General features: G+C 60.1%; 1 protein-coding gene across 1 annotated transcript in view; it reads left to right on the top strand.

Moving 5' to 3' along the window:
* LOC105308686 (SPARC-related modular calcium-binding protein 2) overlaps positions 1 to 16,266 on the top strand; it is a 117,921-nt gene extending 101,655 nt beyond the window's left edge. The window contains exons 11-13 of the mRNA XM_011384672.2: positions 9,931 to 10,030; positions 14,624 to 14,898; positions 16,151 to 16,266. Coding sequence (XP_011382974.1) covers positions 9,931 to 10,030; positions 14,624 to 14,898; positions 16,151 to 16,266 — 491 coding nt within the window. The remainder of the gene's footprint in view (positions 1 to 9,930; positions 10,031 to 14,623; positions 14,899 to 16,150) is intronic.
* Positions 16,267 to 17,489: the final 1,223 nt, after the last annotated feature.

Genomic DNA, 17,489 nt, shown 5'->3' with positions numbered 1-17,489 from the left:
CTTCTCCAGGCGAAATCCCAGGGAAGTCGAGGCAGGCGAACCCCGGTTGCCCAGACCGGACACTGTCCGGGTAGCGGGGTCATGGCTTCGAGAATGGGGGCGGGGTTGACCGAAAGGCACAGCCAGTGGCAGAAACTCAGTATAGTCTTCCCAATACCTTAATTGTTTGAGAAATTGGTTGGACAGACCGAGACCCCAGATACTTAAGGGTCAGTCGGGCTGCTCGGCACGCCCAGGTGACCCGTGGTGGGAGGCGATTTCCCAAAACCCGGCTCAGAGTGAAAAGCAGGAGACCGTGCAAACTTCTAGAATGATTTCCCTGGCAGGACGGTTCCATTTTTTTCCTTAGCTTGCTTTTGACTTGTCAGATCCAGAACCATTTTCCAGAGGAATCAGTGGTTTTCCCCTGGGGTGGGGAAAGAGGCCGAGGCGCCCACGCTCGGGCTGCTCACCTGCTGTGGCCGCTCCCGCGCCAGGCCGCGCCGCGGCAGACTGACTTCCAGCAGCTTTCGGTTCTCCCGTTTACTGCTCCTTTCTCTGCGCTTCTACTTATTAAATTAGTTAATGCATTTAAAAGCACAAGCCCCACCCGGAGCAGAAGCGGGGCACCGGCCCTGCTCACGCTCAGACGCCGCGGACCTGGCCCATGGGAGACGCTGCTGTCGGCGCCACTCGCGTCCACGAAGTGCTCCATTTCTGATTTTTTAAAGCTCCTGAGAAACGTGCGTTGTCTGTCATGAAACAGCCTCTTTGGAGCCCCTTTTGATAAGCTCTAAAAAGCTGAAGCCAGTGTTCTGTTTAACGCTTCACGGTGTCAAATTGCAGCCCACCCGTGACCTTTCAGAGGGACGAAATTGCTAATTCAAATGCAACCGAGCGGGCGTTTCGTCTTCGTAATGTCTCTGGTGGAGAAACCTCTTTTAAGTAGTGGAAGGAACACAGTGGGTGAGAGACAGACAGGGAGTCGCCCGTGTGCCCAGCGCCCTGTGAGCCCCCTTTCCTGGCCTTCTGTTGGCTTTACTGTTCTGAGCCCGTCTGGCACCGCCCGTCACCCAGAGTGAGCCGGCCCTAGGGTCCGCGTCCGCGTGATTTCTGTTCAGCACATGACGCCTAGCTGCACAGAGGTGACACGCGGGTGGGTGGGGCGCTGGCGCGCAGTGGGGCCGCAGCCGCAGCCAGGTCCTCCTGCCGTCAGCCCCATGGAGCCCTTTCCAGGGAGCGACGCTGGCTGTCGTCAGCCCCCTGCTGTTCAGACCGGGCCCTGCTTTTTCGTCCCAGCGCCTTCCTCCTTCCCGTTGGCTGCATCTTTGTGGCTCCATCTTCGCCGAGTGTGCATTTTGCATATTAACCTTTCTCTACCGATGTTCGACCCTTATCTTTTCTCTATGTTGATTTTGTCGTCATTTAGTTCAGTTTAGTGACACGGTGCGCGCACTGCGGCAAGCTGCCTGACGCCTTCCTGGAGTTAGGTGGGTAAATAAGTGCACACGTAAATACTCAGAACCGCAAATCACCGGGGGCCTGCGCTGTCCTGGCAAAGCTCCGACCTTTCCCTGCTGACCTCACTGCGTTTTGGAGGAGCGAAGACGCGAAGGGTCGGGATCACCACAAGGTCATGCGGAGGAGAGTTTCGCCCAGAGGAAGTTGGTTGTATTCATTTGTGGGCAGAACATTGAGAGGAAGACATTCCATTTTAGAGGCAAAACAACTGGAAAGCACAGAATGCAGCGAAGCCGACGGCGGCTCAGTGCGGTCGAGCCCAAGCAGGAGCTGGGTGTAACGTCTTCCCGCTGAGGCGGCTGATGGCCCTGTGAGGCCTCGTTTCACAAAGGCCTCCAGCTCTTCAGCCTGGGCCGGGCCGAGGGCTGCGCCGTGCGAGGCCATGTGGCTGTAACTAGCCGGCCACCTGAGCGTGTGCCGCACGGCCATGGGGTGAGTGTGCAAGGGGCCCCTTCGGGCGGCGTCGCCGTCATATGGAGGAAACAATGGGATTACAAAGTTCTTGGAAAAAAACAGCAAAATCCAGTTGCCATGTGGGGAGAAACGTGAGCCATTCTGTGGCTACCTTCCAAATAAAACCGCCGGAGAAAAGATTTCTGCCTTAGATTAATGCAACTCGAAAAAAGTAAGTAAACACCGAAGCACCGAGTGAAGCATGTCGTTCGAGTGGAGCCGGGTTCCTGCTTCTGACGTCGGCAGCGCTCCGTGACGGTCTGTATGAAGGGTCTGCGGGGCGGGCCCGTGGGCAGCCGGAGGAGGCGGCGCCCCCGCTTCAGTGCTAGGAAGCCGAGCGTGTGGTTCAGAGAGCCAGTCTGGGTCTGAGCATGGAAGCCAGTGGCGCGCGTCATAGAAGGGACTGACTGACCAGTGCTGAGTTCCTCCTAGGGGCCCTCCCTTCCCCGCCCCCGTTTGTGTGTCCAGGAGGGTTTCTGGAATGTTCTCGGACGAGTGACAGCTGCTGTGGCGTGCCGCGTGGCTGACGCTCGCCGGTGGGGCCTGCCTCAGCGTCCCCATCGGAGGAGGTGTTCGCCCAGAGCATTCCCTTCCACGAGGCCGTCCTCGGCGGACAGTCACAGGGCTGCCCGACTTTGGACAGCTGAGCGGTGGGCGGGAGTCAGGCCCCTGGCTGGGGGCAGTTGGCCAGGGCCCAGAAGAGGAACCGGATGGAGGCTTCCGCCCTTGGCCTTGGCCATGGAGCTCTGGTTTCTGAGGATTTAATCAAATCGGCGTTTTGTTATCAGGGAAACTTTAATGCAGCTGGGGCTATGACTCACTCGGCCAGGGCGCCCACTGAAGCACTGCTGTGGCTGGGGCCCCCTTGTGTGTCTGGCAGCCCCCGGGCTACAGCTCTGGGGTTGTCCAGGAGGTGGGACCATTGTGCCCACCTTGCCCTAAGTGGCCCGCGGCTGAGTGGCCACTGGCCGTGCAGAGACCCACGGTGGGGTGGCGGCGGCCAAACCAAGGCCACGAGCTGTGTCTCAAAGTGTCTGATGTTTTAAGGCCGCGACTCTGTTTAACGGCATGTCCAGTGTCGGTCACGGCCTCAGTCTGACGCACTTTCCAAAGCCCTGATGCAGTGCAGGTGTATGCAGAGATGGTGACACACGTCGCTGACCCCGGATCACGTGCCCTTTCAGAACTCAGTCCTTTGCCGAAACGGGCGGCGGCTTGACGGGGCCCATGGCGGGGACTGTTCCATGAGGACATATGTGCGTTTTCTGCTTCGGGCCGGCGTCCGGGTGCACCAGGCGGCCACAGTGTCTCGCTCATCTCCAGCTCAGGGCTCCGCTTCCTGCGACGGCCCCTCCTTGTCAAAGACTCGTGGGGTAGAAAGATCCCACACAGACCTAGCCTGGCCAGATTCCTAAACTCGACAAAAGCTGTCCTGGGGACCCGCGCATGTGCGTGGAGGGTGACCCAGGAGCCTCTGGGGCTGGGCTTGGGGCTGGCAGCCGTGAGGTGGCGCGTGGCCGCGGGAGTCTGGAGAACAGAGAGGCCTCAGGACCACTGAACCAGGCAGAGAGTTCCTGGGAAAAACAGGCTTTGGGCTGATTTATGAAGAACAGAAAAGACACGAGCAGAATATTCCAGACGGGCAGACACCTCGGGCAGAAAAGCAGAGGTAAGAACGAAGCAATGAATAAACTCAAGGACTTTGCTCTGGTTTGACGAAACAGACGGCACCTGGTTCCTTTCCCTGTGACGGGGCTCAGCCGTGCAGGCCCCTCCTTCAAGGACCAAGGCGAAGGTCCTGCTGCCCACAGAAGGAAACATGCCAGGGGCGCTGCCGGGGGGCCAGCCCCTCGTCTGCGAGAACTCGGGTCCCTGTCACCTCAGCCATCGGAGCGTTTGCCTCAGGTCCTGGGGGTGGTCACAGCCCATCAAGGACTCTTCTCTGCTCCCGCTGTGGTCCATGCTCTGCGGTCCCCAACCTTCAGGCACCAGGGACCGGTGCTCCTATGAGCATCTGCTGCCTGATGACCCGAGGCGTTGCCGAGGCGGCGATTCCGGCGCTGGGGGCGGCTGCAGATACAGATGACACTGTGCTCGCTCCCTGCCCCTCACCTCCTGCTGTGCGGCCCGGTTCCCGACAGGACACGGATGGGTACCGGTGCCCGGCCCGGGGGTGATAAATAATCAGAGGCATGCTGCAGAGGGTTCAGGAGACAGTCGTCTCTGGGGCCGAGGTGACGTGCACCAGGCACGGTGCCGACGCGGAGCAGACGGGAACGAAGCTGACACCCATATGCCGGTGTGACGGGGTGCGGGGGCACAGACTCCCCATTCCTTCCGCCTGCCCGGACTTGTGCCTTCAGAGGCTCCTTGGCCCCCGGAGTGGGGATCTGCCCTCCCGGTCAGCGTTTTCACTTTAGAAGCTTTATTTTCATCAGGGTTTTGTGTGTGTGTGTGTGTGTGTTTTTTTTTAACCTTACTTTGGAGGCAGTTGCCTTGTAAGTGCATCATCGAAAGGGGGTCCTGAACACAATGCCCGCCCGTAGAGAGCCCGCTGGCTTAACGGAGCTTTGCTGGTTTGTCATGGGGACTTCAGATCGCTCCAGGAGGTACATAAAGCAAACATGAACATTTCCTCTCTCCTTAATTTATATCCTTCTAATTGAAAGCACTTTCACATAAATGGAAATTTGGCAACAGACCAGTGGGTGTGGAAAGCCCATTGTGGGCGAGGAGGAGGCCTCAGCACGTGGGGGAGGGGCGCGGTATCCTCGGGCAGCTGGGTGACACACGCGCTCAGTCCCCACGGGACCCGCCACCCGCCGGCCGGTGCCTGAGTCCCCTGCCGGGTATCAGGTCCGCTGTTTGGCGGAGGGCAAGCTCGCGTGGGTGGGTGACGCCGACCAGGTCGTCACAGCCCGGTGCTCTCTGGCCACGTACAACAATACTTTTGTCCCAGAACCTGCTTCTTAAAGCGAGATTCCCTGTCACGTGTGTCGTATGCGGAGAGGTCGGCAGTGTGCCCGCCTTCCCCCCACAGGCCTGTTGGCTGTGCTTTCCATGCTGAAGTCATGGTGCGACCAGCCCGCCACGTAGCTGGCCACCGCTTTGGGCGGGCTGTGAGCTTAGGGCACCCGGCCGTAGTTCAGGAACCCGAAAGCAGTGCGGGTGTCCCAGTACAAAGTGGCACGCACTGGCGAAACCACTGGGGGGGCTCGAGTGACCGAAGTGGTGGGCTGCGGCCCAGCTCTGCCCGTCCAGGCACATCTGTGTCACTCGTTTTCAAATCAAGGACCCTCGGTCCTGCTGCCCCCTGCTCCTGACACAGCTGCCCCTCACCCCGGAGCCATGAGAGGACGTGGGGTCTGGTCACCGCAATTCCTGGCGAAGGCGCGTCCCACGCCCCATGCCTTGTGAATGTCCCCGGACTTGGAGCCACGCAGTCATGCCCCGAGGCGCCAGGCGGGTCACAGAGGCAGGTTTTCACGTGTGGTCCTTCCGGCCGGAGCGGGGCGTGGCGTCTCGCACGTGGCGTTGGCGCTCACACGTTGCGGGGAGAGGTGAGAGTGTGCGAAGCACCCGGACACGGCACGAGGGACGCGTGAGGGCAGCGTCCAGGGCGGGACAGGCCAGGGCCCCTCAAGCCCGGCGGCTCCGCCTCGTCCGGGGAGCCAGGCGCCTCTCGGTGGCCGGACACGGCGAGTGCTTTTGCCCCAGTGTCCCCCGTCCGCTTGCTGGGCCTGGAAGCGGGGCGTCGGGTGCATGAGGCCGCTGACACCCTGGGCCTTGCCAGCCGGTCGAGCTGCCGGCTTGGGGACTCGCTCTGCCTGAGGGAGTTGCGTGCGCCCTTCACCTTGCACGGTGGCGACCCGGCACGGACGAGCGGCCTGCGTGTGTAGAGCATCCGCGCTGCTTAGAGCGCGTCGGAACCGCGCGTGGCTGAGCTGCGGAGCGTTCGACAGGCGTTTGCTCACCGGGACACGCCAGCTTTCTGCCTCCTGGGGCCTGGGCCGCAACTTTAAAAAAGTGAGTGTCATCGAGTCGGGAGGTGACGGTGCTTTCCTTGTGGCTTTGTTTGTGGCTGTGAGCTCGGCTCTCGCGGTGGGCAGAGGGGGGAGCCGCCTGAGGGTCCCGGAGCGGGGTTCCGGGACGAGGGGCATCGAGAACCCTGGGCTCCTAGAGGCCGATGCAGAGCCAGTGACAAAGATGGCGGGTTCCTCTCAGGAGGGGCACACTGGAATTAGGCCACGTGGGCCGCCCGTGGCCCTCCCCTGCGGGACAGCGGGAAGGGGCCGGGGAGGGCTGGGCAGGTGGGCGAGCGTGCAGGCTGGACACGCTGCTCGGCCCCGCGTAAGGATGGCTGCTACGTTGGACATGTCGTTTCCTTCTGAATCAAAGAATTTAGATTTTATGCAGAGACTTGAAGTGATGTGAGGGAAAAGCAAACTTTCCTGACAGAGACGCTGATTCCCGTGCGGTTCCGTTCACGTCTGTACTCGGCTCGGCGTGAGCCCTGGCTTCATGCAAATGCGGACGGAGGAACATTGATGAAACAGACCCGAGGACCCCAGGGGCTGGGCTTCTTCGCCCTAGAAAGGTTTCAGAGGGTTTAAGTTTTCAATACAGAGAATTCTTTGTTTGGATTCGGCCATCGTTTCTCATCTCATTCATCAAATTGTCGACCGAGTCTGCCATTTTTGGCTCTGGGTGGCTTGTCTCGATGTAGAGAGAAAAATGAGGACACGGTGCTGCAGTCACTTCCAGGCTGTGGCCAGACCCTTACCCGCTGTAGGACTCACCTCCGCGAGTGGCCCAGCTCTGCCAAGTACGTTTAAAGTTAGGAATCGCTTTTAAGATGCAGAGGTGCTGGCAAGTGTCCAGACCGAGCCCGGTGTTCCGGTCGGCTGAGCAGAGTCTGTCGGGCTGGTCGCTGGCTCCGCGGCCTGGGGTGCTCTCTTGAAGGTGGAGTGACTCTACCTCTTGTCCCTCTTTTCTGTCCCCTGACACATCATAAGATGGCAGAGATGCCAGAGGCGGCCCAGCCCCCTGGTAGGACCGCTGGAAACCTGGGGGCACGGCCCTCATTAGCGGGGGGCCCTCCCTCCCAGGGCCACTTCTACGAGCAGCGTGGCTCCTGTGTCCTCCCGACGCCACCCTAGGCTGCCCCTGTGCTCCTTCTCTGACTCTGACCTTTCGAATTCGGCAAAGATCGGCGAGCCCAGCACGCAAGCATGTGACCCCCATGGCGGGGGGCGGGCGGTTTGAGGACGTCTCGGCTCGTGTCTGTGTCCGCCGTCAACATTCACCCCCTTTTTTCGACTAGATAGTTGCGTTAATCTGTGAACATGAGCATCGGAGCGATTTTATTTCTTGTTTTTGTAAGCGATCAGCAACACGGGTGGGTCGCCGTCTGACGCCCCATTTCCCCTCCCCACCCGCATGAGAAGGGTCTGCCCCCAGGAGACGCGCACCCTTCGCTGGTCACGTGTGGACTGCAACTTCCTCACAGTCTGCGCGGACGGTTTTCAAGGAAATCTAACAGGGCGCGAATCTGTCACTCACATCCCAGGGACAGATGGCGTCGAGCGAGCATCTACCGCTGAGCCGTGGGCTTGACTTTGCCAGATTTGTAAGCAAATGGTTGCCGCGATTCCACTCTGACTTTGCGAAGGACAGTCTGGCCCCTCTCTGCAAACGCTGCCTGGCAGAGCGGCCTTCGGACGGGCCGCGCCTGCGCAGTGGGGCCAGCGTGGCCGTGGGGACGGGCCGCGCCTGCGCAGTGAGACCGGCGTGGCCGTGGGGACGGGCCGCACCTGCGCAGCGGGACCGGCGTGCTCGGCTGCTCGCCTTTCGCCGGGGGCCAGGCCGTGGCTTTCGAGCATGTGGAAAGCTGGTCTGTCTCGTGCTGCAAGTTTGATGTCCCTCCCCTTCTGTCGTTTCTCATGCGATGAAAATGGCCTTCTTAGTAAGGAACTCCCTGATTTTTCTTCTGATTTGCTCTCATTTCACAGTTTTATTTGTCTCGTTTTCTTAGAAATAGCTTTGCGCTACGAGCACCCGTGACGAGTGACAGGCGTTACGCCAGGCTGACTGAGGCCGGGGGGTCGCATCCCCGCCAGGAAGGGGGTCCTCGCGGGAGCGCTCGAGCGGCGGCCGCGTGAGCTCCGACGAGACGCTCAGGTAGAGGCCGAGGTCGGCTCTGATCGGCCACTCGGCGCCTCTGCTCAAGTCCGATCGACCTTCGACTCCGAGTCCGCCCCCCGCCCAGTGTCTTTGCGAATAAAAACGGAACGCGATCTCTTTTCGGACTGAAGCGCCTCCCAGCCGTGAGAAGCGCACTCCTTAGCAGGGTCTGCGCGTTTCGGTCTGTAATCGGTACCACGGTACCGAATGCTTGAGCGGGCGGGCGTGACACCCTGTTCCTGTCTCTCGCTTTAGAAGTGAACTAAACTCTCCATATTGGCGCCTTTGGGCATTAAGGGCGCGGAAGCTTTGACGCGCCCTTCGCCTTACGTGTCGTGCTGAGCAGATCTTGTTTCTAATGGAGACTCGCGTGCTGCTTCCCCATCGACGTCACGCGCAGCACGCGCAGGGCCAGCGCCCAGGTTTCTGTTCGGTTCCGAGAACGACTAGGCTGGGTCTTCCCGGACGCGTTTTCCTCCGTCGATACCGCGTCCCCCCATTGGGTGTCTCGAGAACGGGGGACCACTGTTGCCTGGGTGGTTCCCAGGTGGTTGGGGCCGGCATCGTGCCCGTCCCCAGGACGTACCCGCTGGCTGGCGCCTGCCATCACCGGGAGACGTCCTCCTGAGTCAGCCCGCCATGTGGGGCTCCCCGCTGCAGGCCCCTGGGCTGGGTGGGGTGCCCCGGGCCTGCGGGGGTCTCCGGCTTCCTCCGGGAGGCCAGGCGTGCTGCTCGGCAGAACCGCCCTGCCCTGACAGAGGCCGCTGTCCTCTCGCTGAGCCCAAGCACGTGGCCACGGCGAGTCCCCGAGCGCCCTGCCCAGGTCTTCCCTTCTTCCTGAGGGAAGAGTCCGTGTGATAATTCGTTTATCTAGGGAAGCGACGTTCCGCCAGTGGCTGCAGGCTCCCCCGTCAACCGTGACCTGCTCTGTCAGGGATGACACGGCTGTCCCCACGCAGCCACACCCGTGCCCGCGAGGGTCCGCGTCTGTTTCAAGGTGTGCGCCTTTAGTGGAGTGGAAACCGGCGTGAGCGGACCCCGCTCAGGCAGCCGGCGTGTCCTTGGGCAATAAAAACGGAACTCAAATGCCAAAAGGAATTTTATGGCGACTGGAGAGTCCTGTGCTGTGTAAACGTGCTGGCCCCGAGGGACTTCACTGCCGCAGCATGGCACCGCCACACACTCCCACGAGGCCACCTCGCCGCCTCTCCGGAAAAGATCGCCCAGCACTGTGCCCCGCACCTGGTCATCCGAACGACGCGGGGCGGCGAGGGGTCCAGAGAACCTTCCCGGGTGTGAGCGAGAGGCAAGGGGGCTGGAGGCTGAGTGGGGCCATGTGGCCGGAGGACCCCACGGGACGTATGCTTCGTGCACACTCGACGCCTCGTTGACCCTGTGCCGTCGGTGGACATAGGCTTACCCGGATAGCACTCCAGCTTTCCACTCAGTGTCATCCTGCGGCCGGGTGACCTTGGGGGGTTACACCGTGTGCCTCGCCTGTAACCTGGGAGAGTGACACCAGCTACCTGGGGCTGCGGTCTGAGGACCGATGAGGTGACGGTGCGGTGGCTCTCGGGTCTCAATAAGTGTCAGATGTTGCCGCTGACAGACTGTAGTTTGAAGTGTGTCTGTCAGTGTCCCGCAAACGAGCGTTCAAATGAGCTCCCTCCCCGGAGACACCTCAACTAATTTCCAAATAGTAAGGATACTTTTCTCTTTATTACGGAGAAGAATCTGTTGTACTCTGTGAGTTCTGTGACTTGTAAAAAGAAACCCACGCTTTGTTTTTTTCAGGTTGTCCAGGTGCCAAAAAGAATGAGTTTCTAACAAGCGTCCTGGATGCGCTGTCCACCGACATGGTCCACGCCGTCTCCGACCCCTCTGCCCCCGGCAGGTAAGCTGCGTTCGACCCCGAACAGGGAGCTGGGAGGAAGCCCAGGGTCCACTGGAGAAAACCCGAGACGCCTGAAGCCAGAGGCCGGCGGCTGGACACGAGTCCCGGTCCGCTGCCGGGGTGCGCGGACCGGCCCGAGCAGGGAGGAGGGAAACACGGGGCTCAGACCTCGTCGCCACGAGTCCCGGGCTTGCTTCATCGGCTTCACTGTCTGTCCGTGAATTCTTTCTTGTGACGTTGACAGGATCCTGATCACCTGTCCGGTGACAGGCTCATACAGGAAAGGGGCCTCTCCCCGGCAGGAGGTGCTCTGCGGGGGTGGGGGTGAGGGCGCTGTGATTAGCAGGGCTTCGTCATGCGGTTACACCCCTCAGGGCTTCGTGCCAACGGGAGAGGCCGGAACATGGGTCCCATGGTTCCAGCAGGCGGCCATGGGGGGCGAGGGGAAGGGACAGCCCTGGTCCACATGGCGTCATGCTGTGGAACTGCATTTAGAGCTGGTGACCAGATTGCAAACGCCATGTAGTGAAACGTCCGATTTAAAGTTCACAGAATAGAACTTGGTGTCCGTTGTGGGAAGATGCGCATAACGAAATTTGCCGTCTCGGCTCAGTGTTCCCACGGCTCGACGTCCACGCTCCGGCTTCGCGAACGGGGCGTGTCTCTCTGAGCGTGGGAGGGGGTCGCATCCCCGCCAGGAAGGGGGTCCTCGTGGGAGCGCTCGTGCGGCGGCCGCGTGAGCTCCGACGAGACGCTCAGGTAGAGGCCGAGGTCGGCTCTGCTCCTCCGACCGCTCGGGGCCTCCGCTCAAGTCCGATCGACCTTCGACTCCGAATGCGCCCCCCGCCCAGTGTCTTTGCGAATAAAAACGGAACGCGATCTCTTTTCGGACTGAAGCGCCTCCCAGCCGCGAGAAGCGCACTCCTTAGCAGGGTCTGCGCGTTTCGGTCTGTAATCGGTACCACGGTACCGAATGCTTGAGCGGGCGGGCGTGACACCCTGTTCCTGTCTCTCGCTTTAGAAGTGAACTAAACTCTCCGTATTGGCGCCTTTGGGCATGAAGGGCGCGGAAGCTTTGACGCGCCCTTCGCCTTAGGTGTCGTGCTGAGCAGATCTTGTTTCTAATGGAGACTCGCGTGCTGCTTCCCCATCGACAGCACGCGCAGGGCCAGCGCCCGGGTTTCTGTTCGGTTCCGAGAACGACTAGGCTGGGTCTTCCCGGATGCGTTTTCCTCCGTCGACACCGCGTCCCCCCTTGGGTGTCTCGAGAACGGGGGACCACTGTTGCCTGGGTGGTTCCCAGGTGGTTGGGGCCGGCATCGTGCCCGTCCCCAGGACGTACCCGCTGGCTGGTGCCTGCCATCACCGGGAGACGTCCTCCTGAGTCAGCCCGCCATGTGGGGCTCCCCGCTGCAGGCCCCTGGGCTGGGTGGGGTGCCCCGGGCCTGCGGGGGTCTCCGGCTTCCTCCGGGAGGCCAGGCGTGCTGCTCGGCAGAACCGCCCTGCCCTGACAGAGGCCGCTGTCCTCTCGCTGAGCCCAAGCACGTGGCCACGGCGAGTCCTCTAGCGCCCTGCCCAGGTCTTCCCTTCTTCCTGAGGGAAGAGTCCGTGTGATAATTCGTTTATCTAGGGAAGCGACGTTCCGCCAGTGGCTGCAGGCTCCCCCGTCAACCGTGACCTGCTCTGTCAGGGATGACACGGCTGTCCCCACGCAGCCACACCCGTGCCCGCGAGGGTCCGCGTCTGTTTCAAGGTGTGCGCCTTTAGTGGAGTGGAAACCGGCGTGAGCGGACCCCGCTCAGGCAGCCGGCGTGTCCTTGGGCAATAAAAACGGAACTCAAATGCCAAAAGGAATTTTATGGCGACTGGAGAGTCCTGTGCTGTGTAAACGTGCTGGCCCCGAGGGACTTCACTGCCGCAGCATGGCACCGCCACACACTCCCACGAGGCCACCTCGCCGCCTCTCCGGAAAAGATCGCCCAGCACTGTGCCCCGCACCTGGTCATCCGAACGACGCGGGGCGGCGAGGGGTCCAGAGAACCTTCCCGGGTGTGAGCGAGAGGCAAGGGGGCTGGAGGCTGAGTGGGGCCATGTGGCCGGAGGACCCCACGGGACGTATGCTTCGTGCACACTCGACGCCTCGTTGACCCTGTGCCGTCGGTGGACATAGGCTTACCCGGATAGCACTCCAGCTTTCCACTCAGTGTCATCCTGCGGCCGGGTGACCTTGGGGGGTTACACCGTGTGCCTCGCCTGTAACCTGGGAGAGTGACACCAGCTACCTGGGGCTGCGGTCTGAGGACCGATGAGGTGACGGTGCGGTGGCTCTCGGGTCTCAATAAGTGTCAGATGTTGCCGCTGACAGACTGTAGTTTGAAGTGTGTCTGTCAGTGTCCCGCAAACGAGCGTTCAAATGAGCTCCCTCCCTGGAGATACCTCAACTAGTTTCCAAATAGTAAGGATACTTTTCTCTTTATTACGGAGAAGAATCTGTTGTACTCTGTGAGTTCTGTGACTTGTAAAAAGAAACCCACGCTTTGTTTTTTTCAGGTTGTCCAGGTGCCAAAAAGAATGAGTTTCTAACAAGCGTCCTGGATGCGCTGTCCACCGACATGGTCCACGCCGTCTCCGACCCCTCTGCCCCCGGCAGGTAAGCTGCGTTCGACCCCGAACAGGGAGCTGGGAGGAAGCCCAGGGTCCACTGGAGAAAACCCGAGACGCCTGAAGCCAGAGGCTGGCGGCTAGACACGAGTCCCGGTCTGCTGCCCGGGGTGCACGGACCGGCCCGAGCAGGGAGGAGGGAAACACGGGGCTCAGACCTCGTCGCCACGAGTCCCGGGCTTGCTTCTTCGGCTTCACTGTCTGTCCGTGAATTCTTTCTTGTGACGTTGACAGGATCCTGGTCACCTGTCCGGTGACAGGCTCATACAGGAAAGGGGCCTCTCCCCGGCAGGAGGTGCTCTGCGGGGGTGGGGGTGGGGGCGCTGTGATTAGCAGGGCTTCGTCATGCGGTTACACCCCTCAGGGCTTCGTGCCAACGGGAGAGGCCGGAACATGGGTCCCATGGTTCCAGCAGGCGGCCATGGGGGGCGAGGGGAAGGGACAGCCCTGGTCCACATGGCGTCATGCTGTGGAACTGCATTTAGAGCTGGTGACCAGATTGCAAACGCCATGTAGTGAAACGTCCGATTTAAAGTTCTCAGAATAGAACTTGGTGTCTGTTGTGGGAAGATGCGCATAACGAAATTTGCCGTCTCGGCTCAGTGTTCCCACGGCTCGGCGTCCACGCTCCGGCTTCGGGAACGGGGCGTGTCTCTCTGAGCGTGGGAGGCACTCCGAGCCCTTTGCTCCTGACGGACGTGTCCCTGTCCTGAGGGGCTTCTGTCGCCAGGCGCCAGCATGAGGGCGGCTCATGGCCTTGCAAGGTTGTGACGGTCCAAGCCAGGGACCCCTGAGATTCGGCAGGATCTTGCCTCTTTGTTTAAGGAACTCTTTCTGGTGGAGAGTCTCCTTATCTTCATTTCCTGGGAGCACTGGCCGTCCTCACCTCCTGCCCCCGAGCGCTTGATGGTGTCCCCTCTTCCGGACGCTAAGTGTTCTGATTGCCTTCACTGAAAGGTCCTCCTTTCTCTCTCTTTGCTGGAGAGTAAGATTCGAGAAGAAAAAAAAAGTCTTGTTAATGGAAGTTGTTACAATTGGGTAGTAAATTAAACTGGAAAAAAAACAAAAGGAAATCGCCTAAATTTCAGACTGCTAACTTACGTTCCTGGAGAGATGGCTCTCCCCGGAAAGCCGAAACAAAAGCGGGGAGCCAGTCTCTGTGTGAGAGGGTCCCCTGAGAGTGTGCGAGCACCAGCAGCGTCTGGGCCCGACAGTCGTGACCCTGGGTCGACGTCCCTCTCCTCCCCGGCGAGCTCAGGCTTCCCCCGGCCAGCCGAGCGTGCGGGCCAGCTGCCACGAGGGGAGGGCGGTGGACGCCCCACCACTCCGTCCCTCACCTTCCACTCAGCGACAAGGCCCGTGTTAACGTTTGTGACAGTTTCAAATCCACGCCTTCTAGAAGAGGTGTTGTTTATTTATATTTCAACATGTAGAATTTTTTTAATCCACGGGAAAGCATCCAGTTGTCACTTAAAGACGCATTTTTATTTGTGTCTCTCGGTGTACCTGACCCAAGCAATGTGCCGATGAACTGCATGTAAACGGGGAGAGGACCTCACAGTTACAGTGTCTCGTAGGCTGGCCTCGAGCCGGCCTGCCAGCCCCTGGGAACACAGAACTGAGATGAGGCTGCTTTTGTCCTCGTGAACTTGGCCAACGCCAAGTGCACATTTGGCACATAAAAATTCGCTGTGCCATTTGCAGTTTTGATCCCGACTTGAAAAATTGTTGCTAAATCTCTTTCTCTCAATTAGTTTAAAGTAAGTTATATCGAACGGCAGACCCAGGCCGACCGAGACACCAGGGCTGTGGCAGTGACAAGGGGACCCACGAGAGACCTTCCGCGGGCGGGCGGGTCGCGGAGGGGCTGTGCGGGGTGCGGAGGGGCGCATGCGGCCGCGGCCCGACGTGTGCGCTGTGTGTGTGCCCCAGGCTTTCTGAACCCGACCCCAGCCACACGCTGGAGGAGAGAGTGGTCCACTGGTACTTCAAGCTGCTTGATAAAAACTCCAGTGGGGACATCGGCAAGAAGGAGATCAAGCCCTTCAAGAGGTTCCTTCGGAAAAAGTCCAAACCCAAGAAGTGCGTGAAGCGGTTTGTCGACTACTGCGACGCGAACAACGACAAGTCCCTCTCTGTGCACGAGCTGATGGGCTGCCTGGGCGTGACGGAGGAGGAGGGCAGAGGCAGCGCGCGCAAGCGGCACAGTAAGGCCCCGCCCCCGACCCTGCCCCGACCCCGCCCCGACACAGTAAGGCCCCGCCCCCGCCCTCGACCCCGACCCCGGCAGCGCGGGCCTTCTCGGTCTTGTCCTCATGATCTGGGGGGCAGGGAAACTGCAGGACCCTGTTGCGTGGCGGGTTGTCTGTCCATGAGGCGACGGTCAACCCGCAGCAGCCTGGCCAGAAGGCGGTGACTGCAGACGCGCCCGCGCTGTGCCAGCTGGGCCGGGGCGCGGGTCTGGGACTGGCAGCGATGACTGGACGCCCGCGCAGGGTCTTCCAGCCTGGTATTCCACGCGGGGGAGCTGGGGGACCGCCCCGCGCCCACACCCGCCGTCTCCCTGGTGGCAAACACAGCGTCACCGTCTGGCCAGCAGCCGAGCGTGTCGTGTTCCGTGGGCCTCGCCTCACTGACCAGCCCTTACAGGAAGGGAGAACGCCCCCAGACGTCCCCAGCAAGGTCGTACGGGACAGGCCGCCTGGGCTCGGCCCGCATGGTGTCCCCTCCGCAGACACCGGGCCACGGGCGGGTTCGCAGGGGGCCCTCCCGCCACCGTTTCCTCCATCATTCCACCGGCAACGTGGCGCCACACGAGGGGAAGGAAGCCCGCGTGAGACTAGACCGGGAGCACCGTGTGTCGCGGGCTTCGCGGCCCTCACTTATGTGCCACGCCCGGGGACACGGGCCGTGCCGCCGACCCAGGCCGCCGGCTCCGGGAAGCCAGGGGGTGCCAGCTGCCTTGTTTGCGTCTGTGCCCGGACTTGTCACTCAGCATCGTCCAGCTGAGTTCGTTGCAGGCTGGTCCGGGTAACGGGAACGTTTCTCGCCGGTTTCTGGTGAGACGTCGATTGTGGAAACACTCGGCTTCTTTGACGATGTCCGTGTGGGGTCCCTGCCGCTTCCCGCGTTTCCGGTCACCCTGGAAATGGCTGGAGACTGATGGCGAACACACGGGCGGCCCCCACCGTGCTCGGCACATGGGACGGTGACACTGTGCCGGCAGCAGGGCGCTTTTGCCTTTGCCCTGCGTGCGGCCTGGCCCTGCGCCCTCGGCTCGGGGTCCGACTCGGAATCCTCTAGCCGGGGACACTTTCCATGTGGTGACACAGGTGTGCCGAGGGAAAGGGGACAGGAAATGACGCCGGGCCTGTGCCATCTGTCCACACCTTGAGCTGGGAGGTGACGTGGGGTTCTGGAAGCGCAGAGGAAGTGCTCTGTCACCGTGCATCCCGATAGCCCGAGTAGGACGTCACCGGCCGTGTGCTGTGCTGCGTCTCGAGGCCCTGGCCGGGTACCCGGGGCCGTGGGAGCTGCGCCTGTGCTCTGGGACGGGGGGCGGCACCGAGGAGTAGTCGTCCACACGCGGGAGCAGGGGCCAGGCCACACGTTGGCGGGTGAGGTAGAGGCCCTGGGGTCAGGCACATCCCCTCAGCCCCAGTGGCCTCACCCCGAAGGTGCCCGAGGGTGTCTTCGCACCCTCTGAGGGCCGCAGGGAGGTGACCGCGTGCAGCCGTCACCCGATACTGTCAGCACTTACTGGCTGTTAATTGGCAGCAGATGATGAGTGACCTTCTCTGGGTCCCTGGGGATGCCGGGCCCGTCTGGGTTTTATTCTCGTATGAGCAATGAGAAGCTCGCGTGTGACCTGCCACCCTAGGATGAGCTAGAATCTGCTAAAAGTGGCCTTGCCGTCAAGCGCGAGCCCTCAGCATTGGAGACATGAGTCCGATTTCAGCGCCTTCATCGTCCCTGCGGAATCCCGCTGAGTCTCCCTACCTTTACCTGTTTCGTTCTCGGTTTGTTTCCCTGCCCCGTGTAACTGCGTAATTAGAATTAGTGCAAAGTAGGAAAAACCCGAATATCAGGAGAGGATCAGTTGGGATTCTCTGAATACCCGGACTGTCACCAGTTTCTTTTATTTTCTTTACGTTTGCTTATGACTTTACGTACATTTTTTTTTAATTTTAAAAACATGAGAAATCAAATAAAAGACATAAATAGCACGTGACCCTTTTATCCTCAGACACGATCAGACCGAGGTCCGTACCGATCGACACTAATTTCTGTGTGTACATCCGCACATCTGTGCGCTGTGAGTTTTGCTACGAAATGGGACCACACACACACTTTCCGACTACATTTATTTTAAGCAATTACACAAGATTTTGCATTTAATTTATTGCAACTAAGACATGTGATTGGAAATTTTGGTCTAAATTTGGACTGTTAAAAATACAAAAAAGAAACAATATCTGAAAACTATCAAGAAATGGTAAAACCAAAAATATTTCTTAAGAATCCAGAAAAAAAAAATCACAAACGATTACATCATGCCCTCATGATTCTCCAAAGTGGCCATTACACAGAAACTCAGCAATTAGGAAATACCCATTTTTGACCAAATTATCCTTTTTAACCAAATTGCCATAATAGCTCCAGCAGACTGCCCTACTTCCCAAGCATTGTTTGCCAGGTGACTTGGAAACAGTCGGCACCATCTGATACCGATGGCGTCAGCCCCCGACTGTCCCTGAGCGCTGAGCGAGGCGCTGTGTGGCGTCCTCCTCACTCTGTA

The sequence above is a fragment of the Pteropus vampyrus genome, unplaced genomic scaffold, assembly GCF_000151845.1.
Source record: "Pteropus vampyrus isolate Shadow unplaced genomic scaffold, Pvam_2.0 Scaffold615, whole genome shotgun sequence".
NCBI lineage: Eukaryota > Metazoa > Chordata > Mammalia > Chiroptera > Pteropodidae > Pteropus > Pteropus vampyrus.
This window is presented reverse-complemented; position numbering and strand designations above follow the sequence as displayed.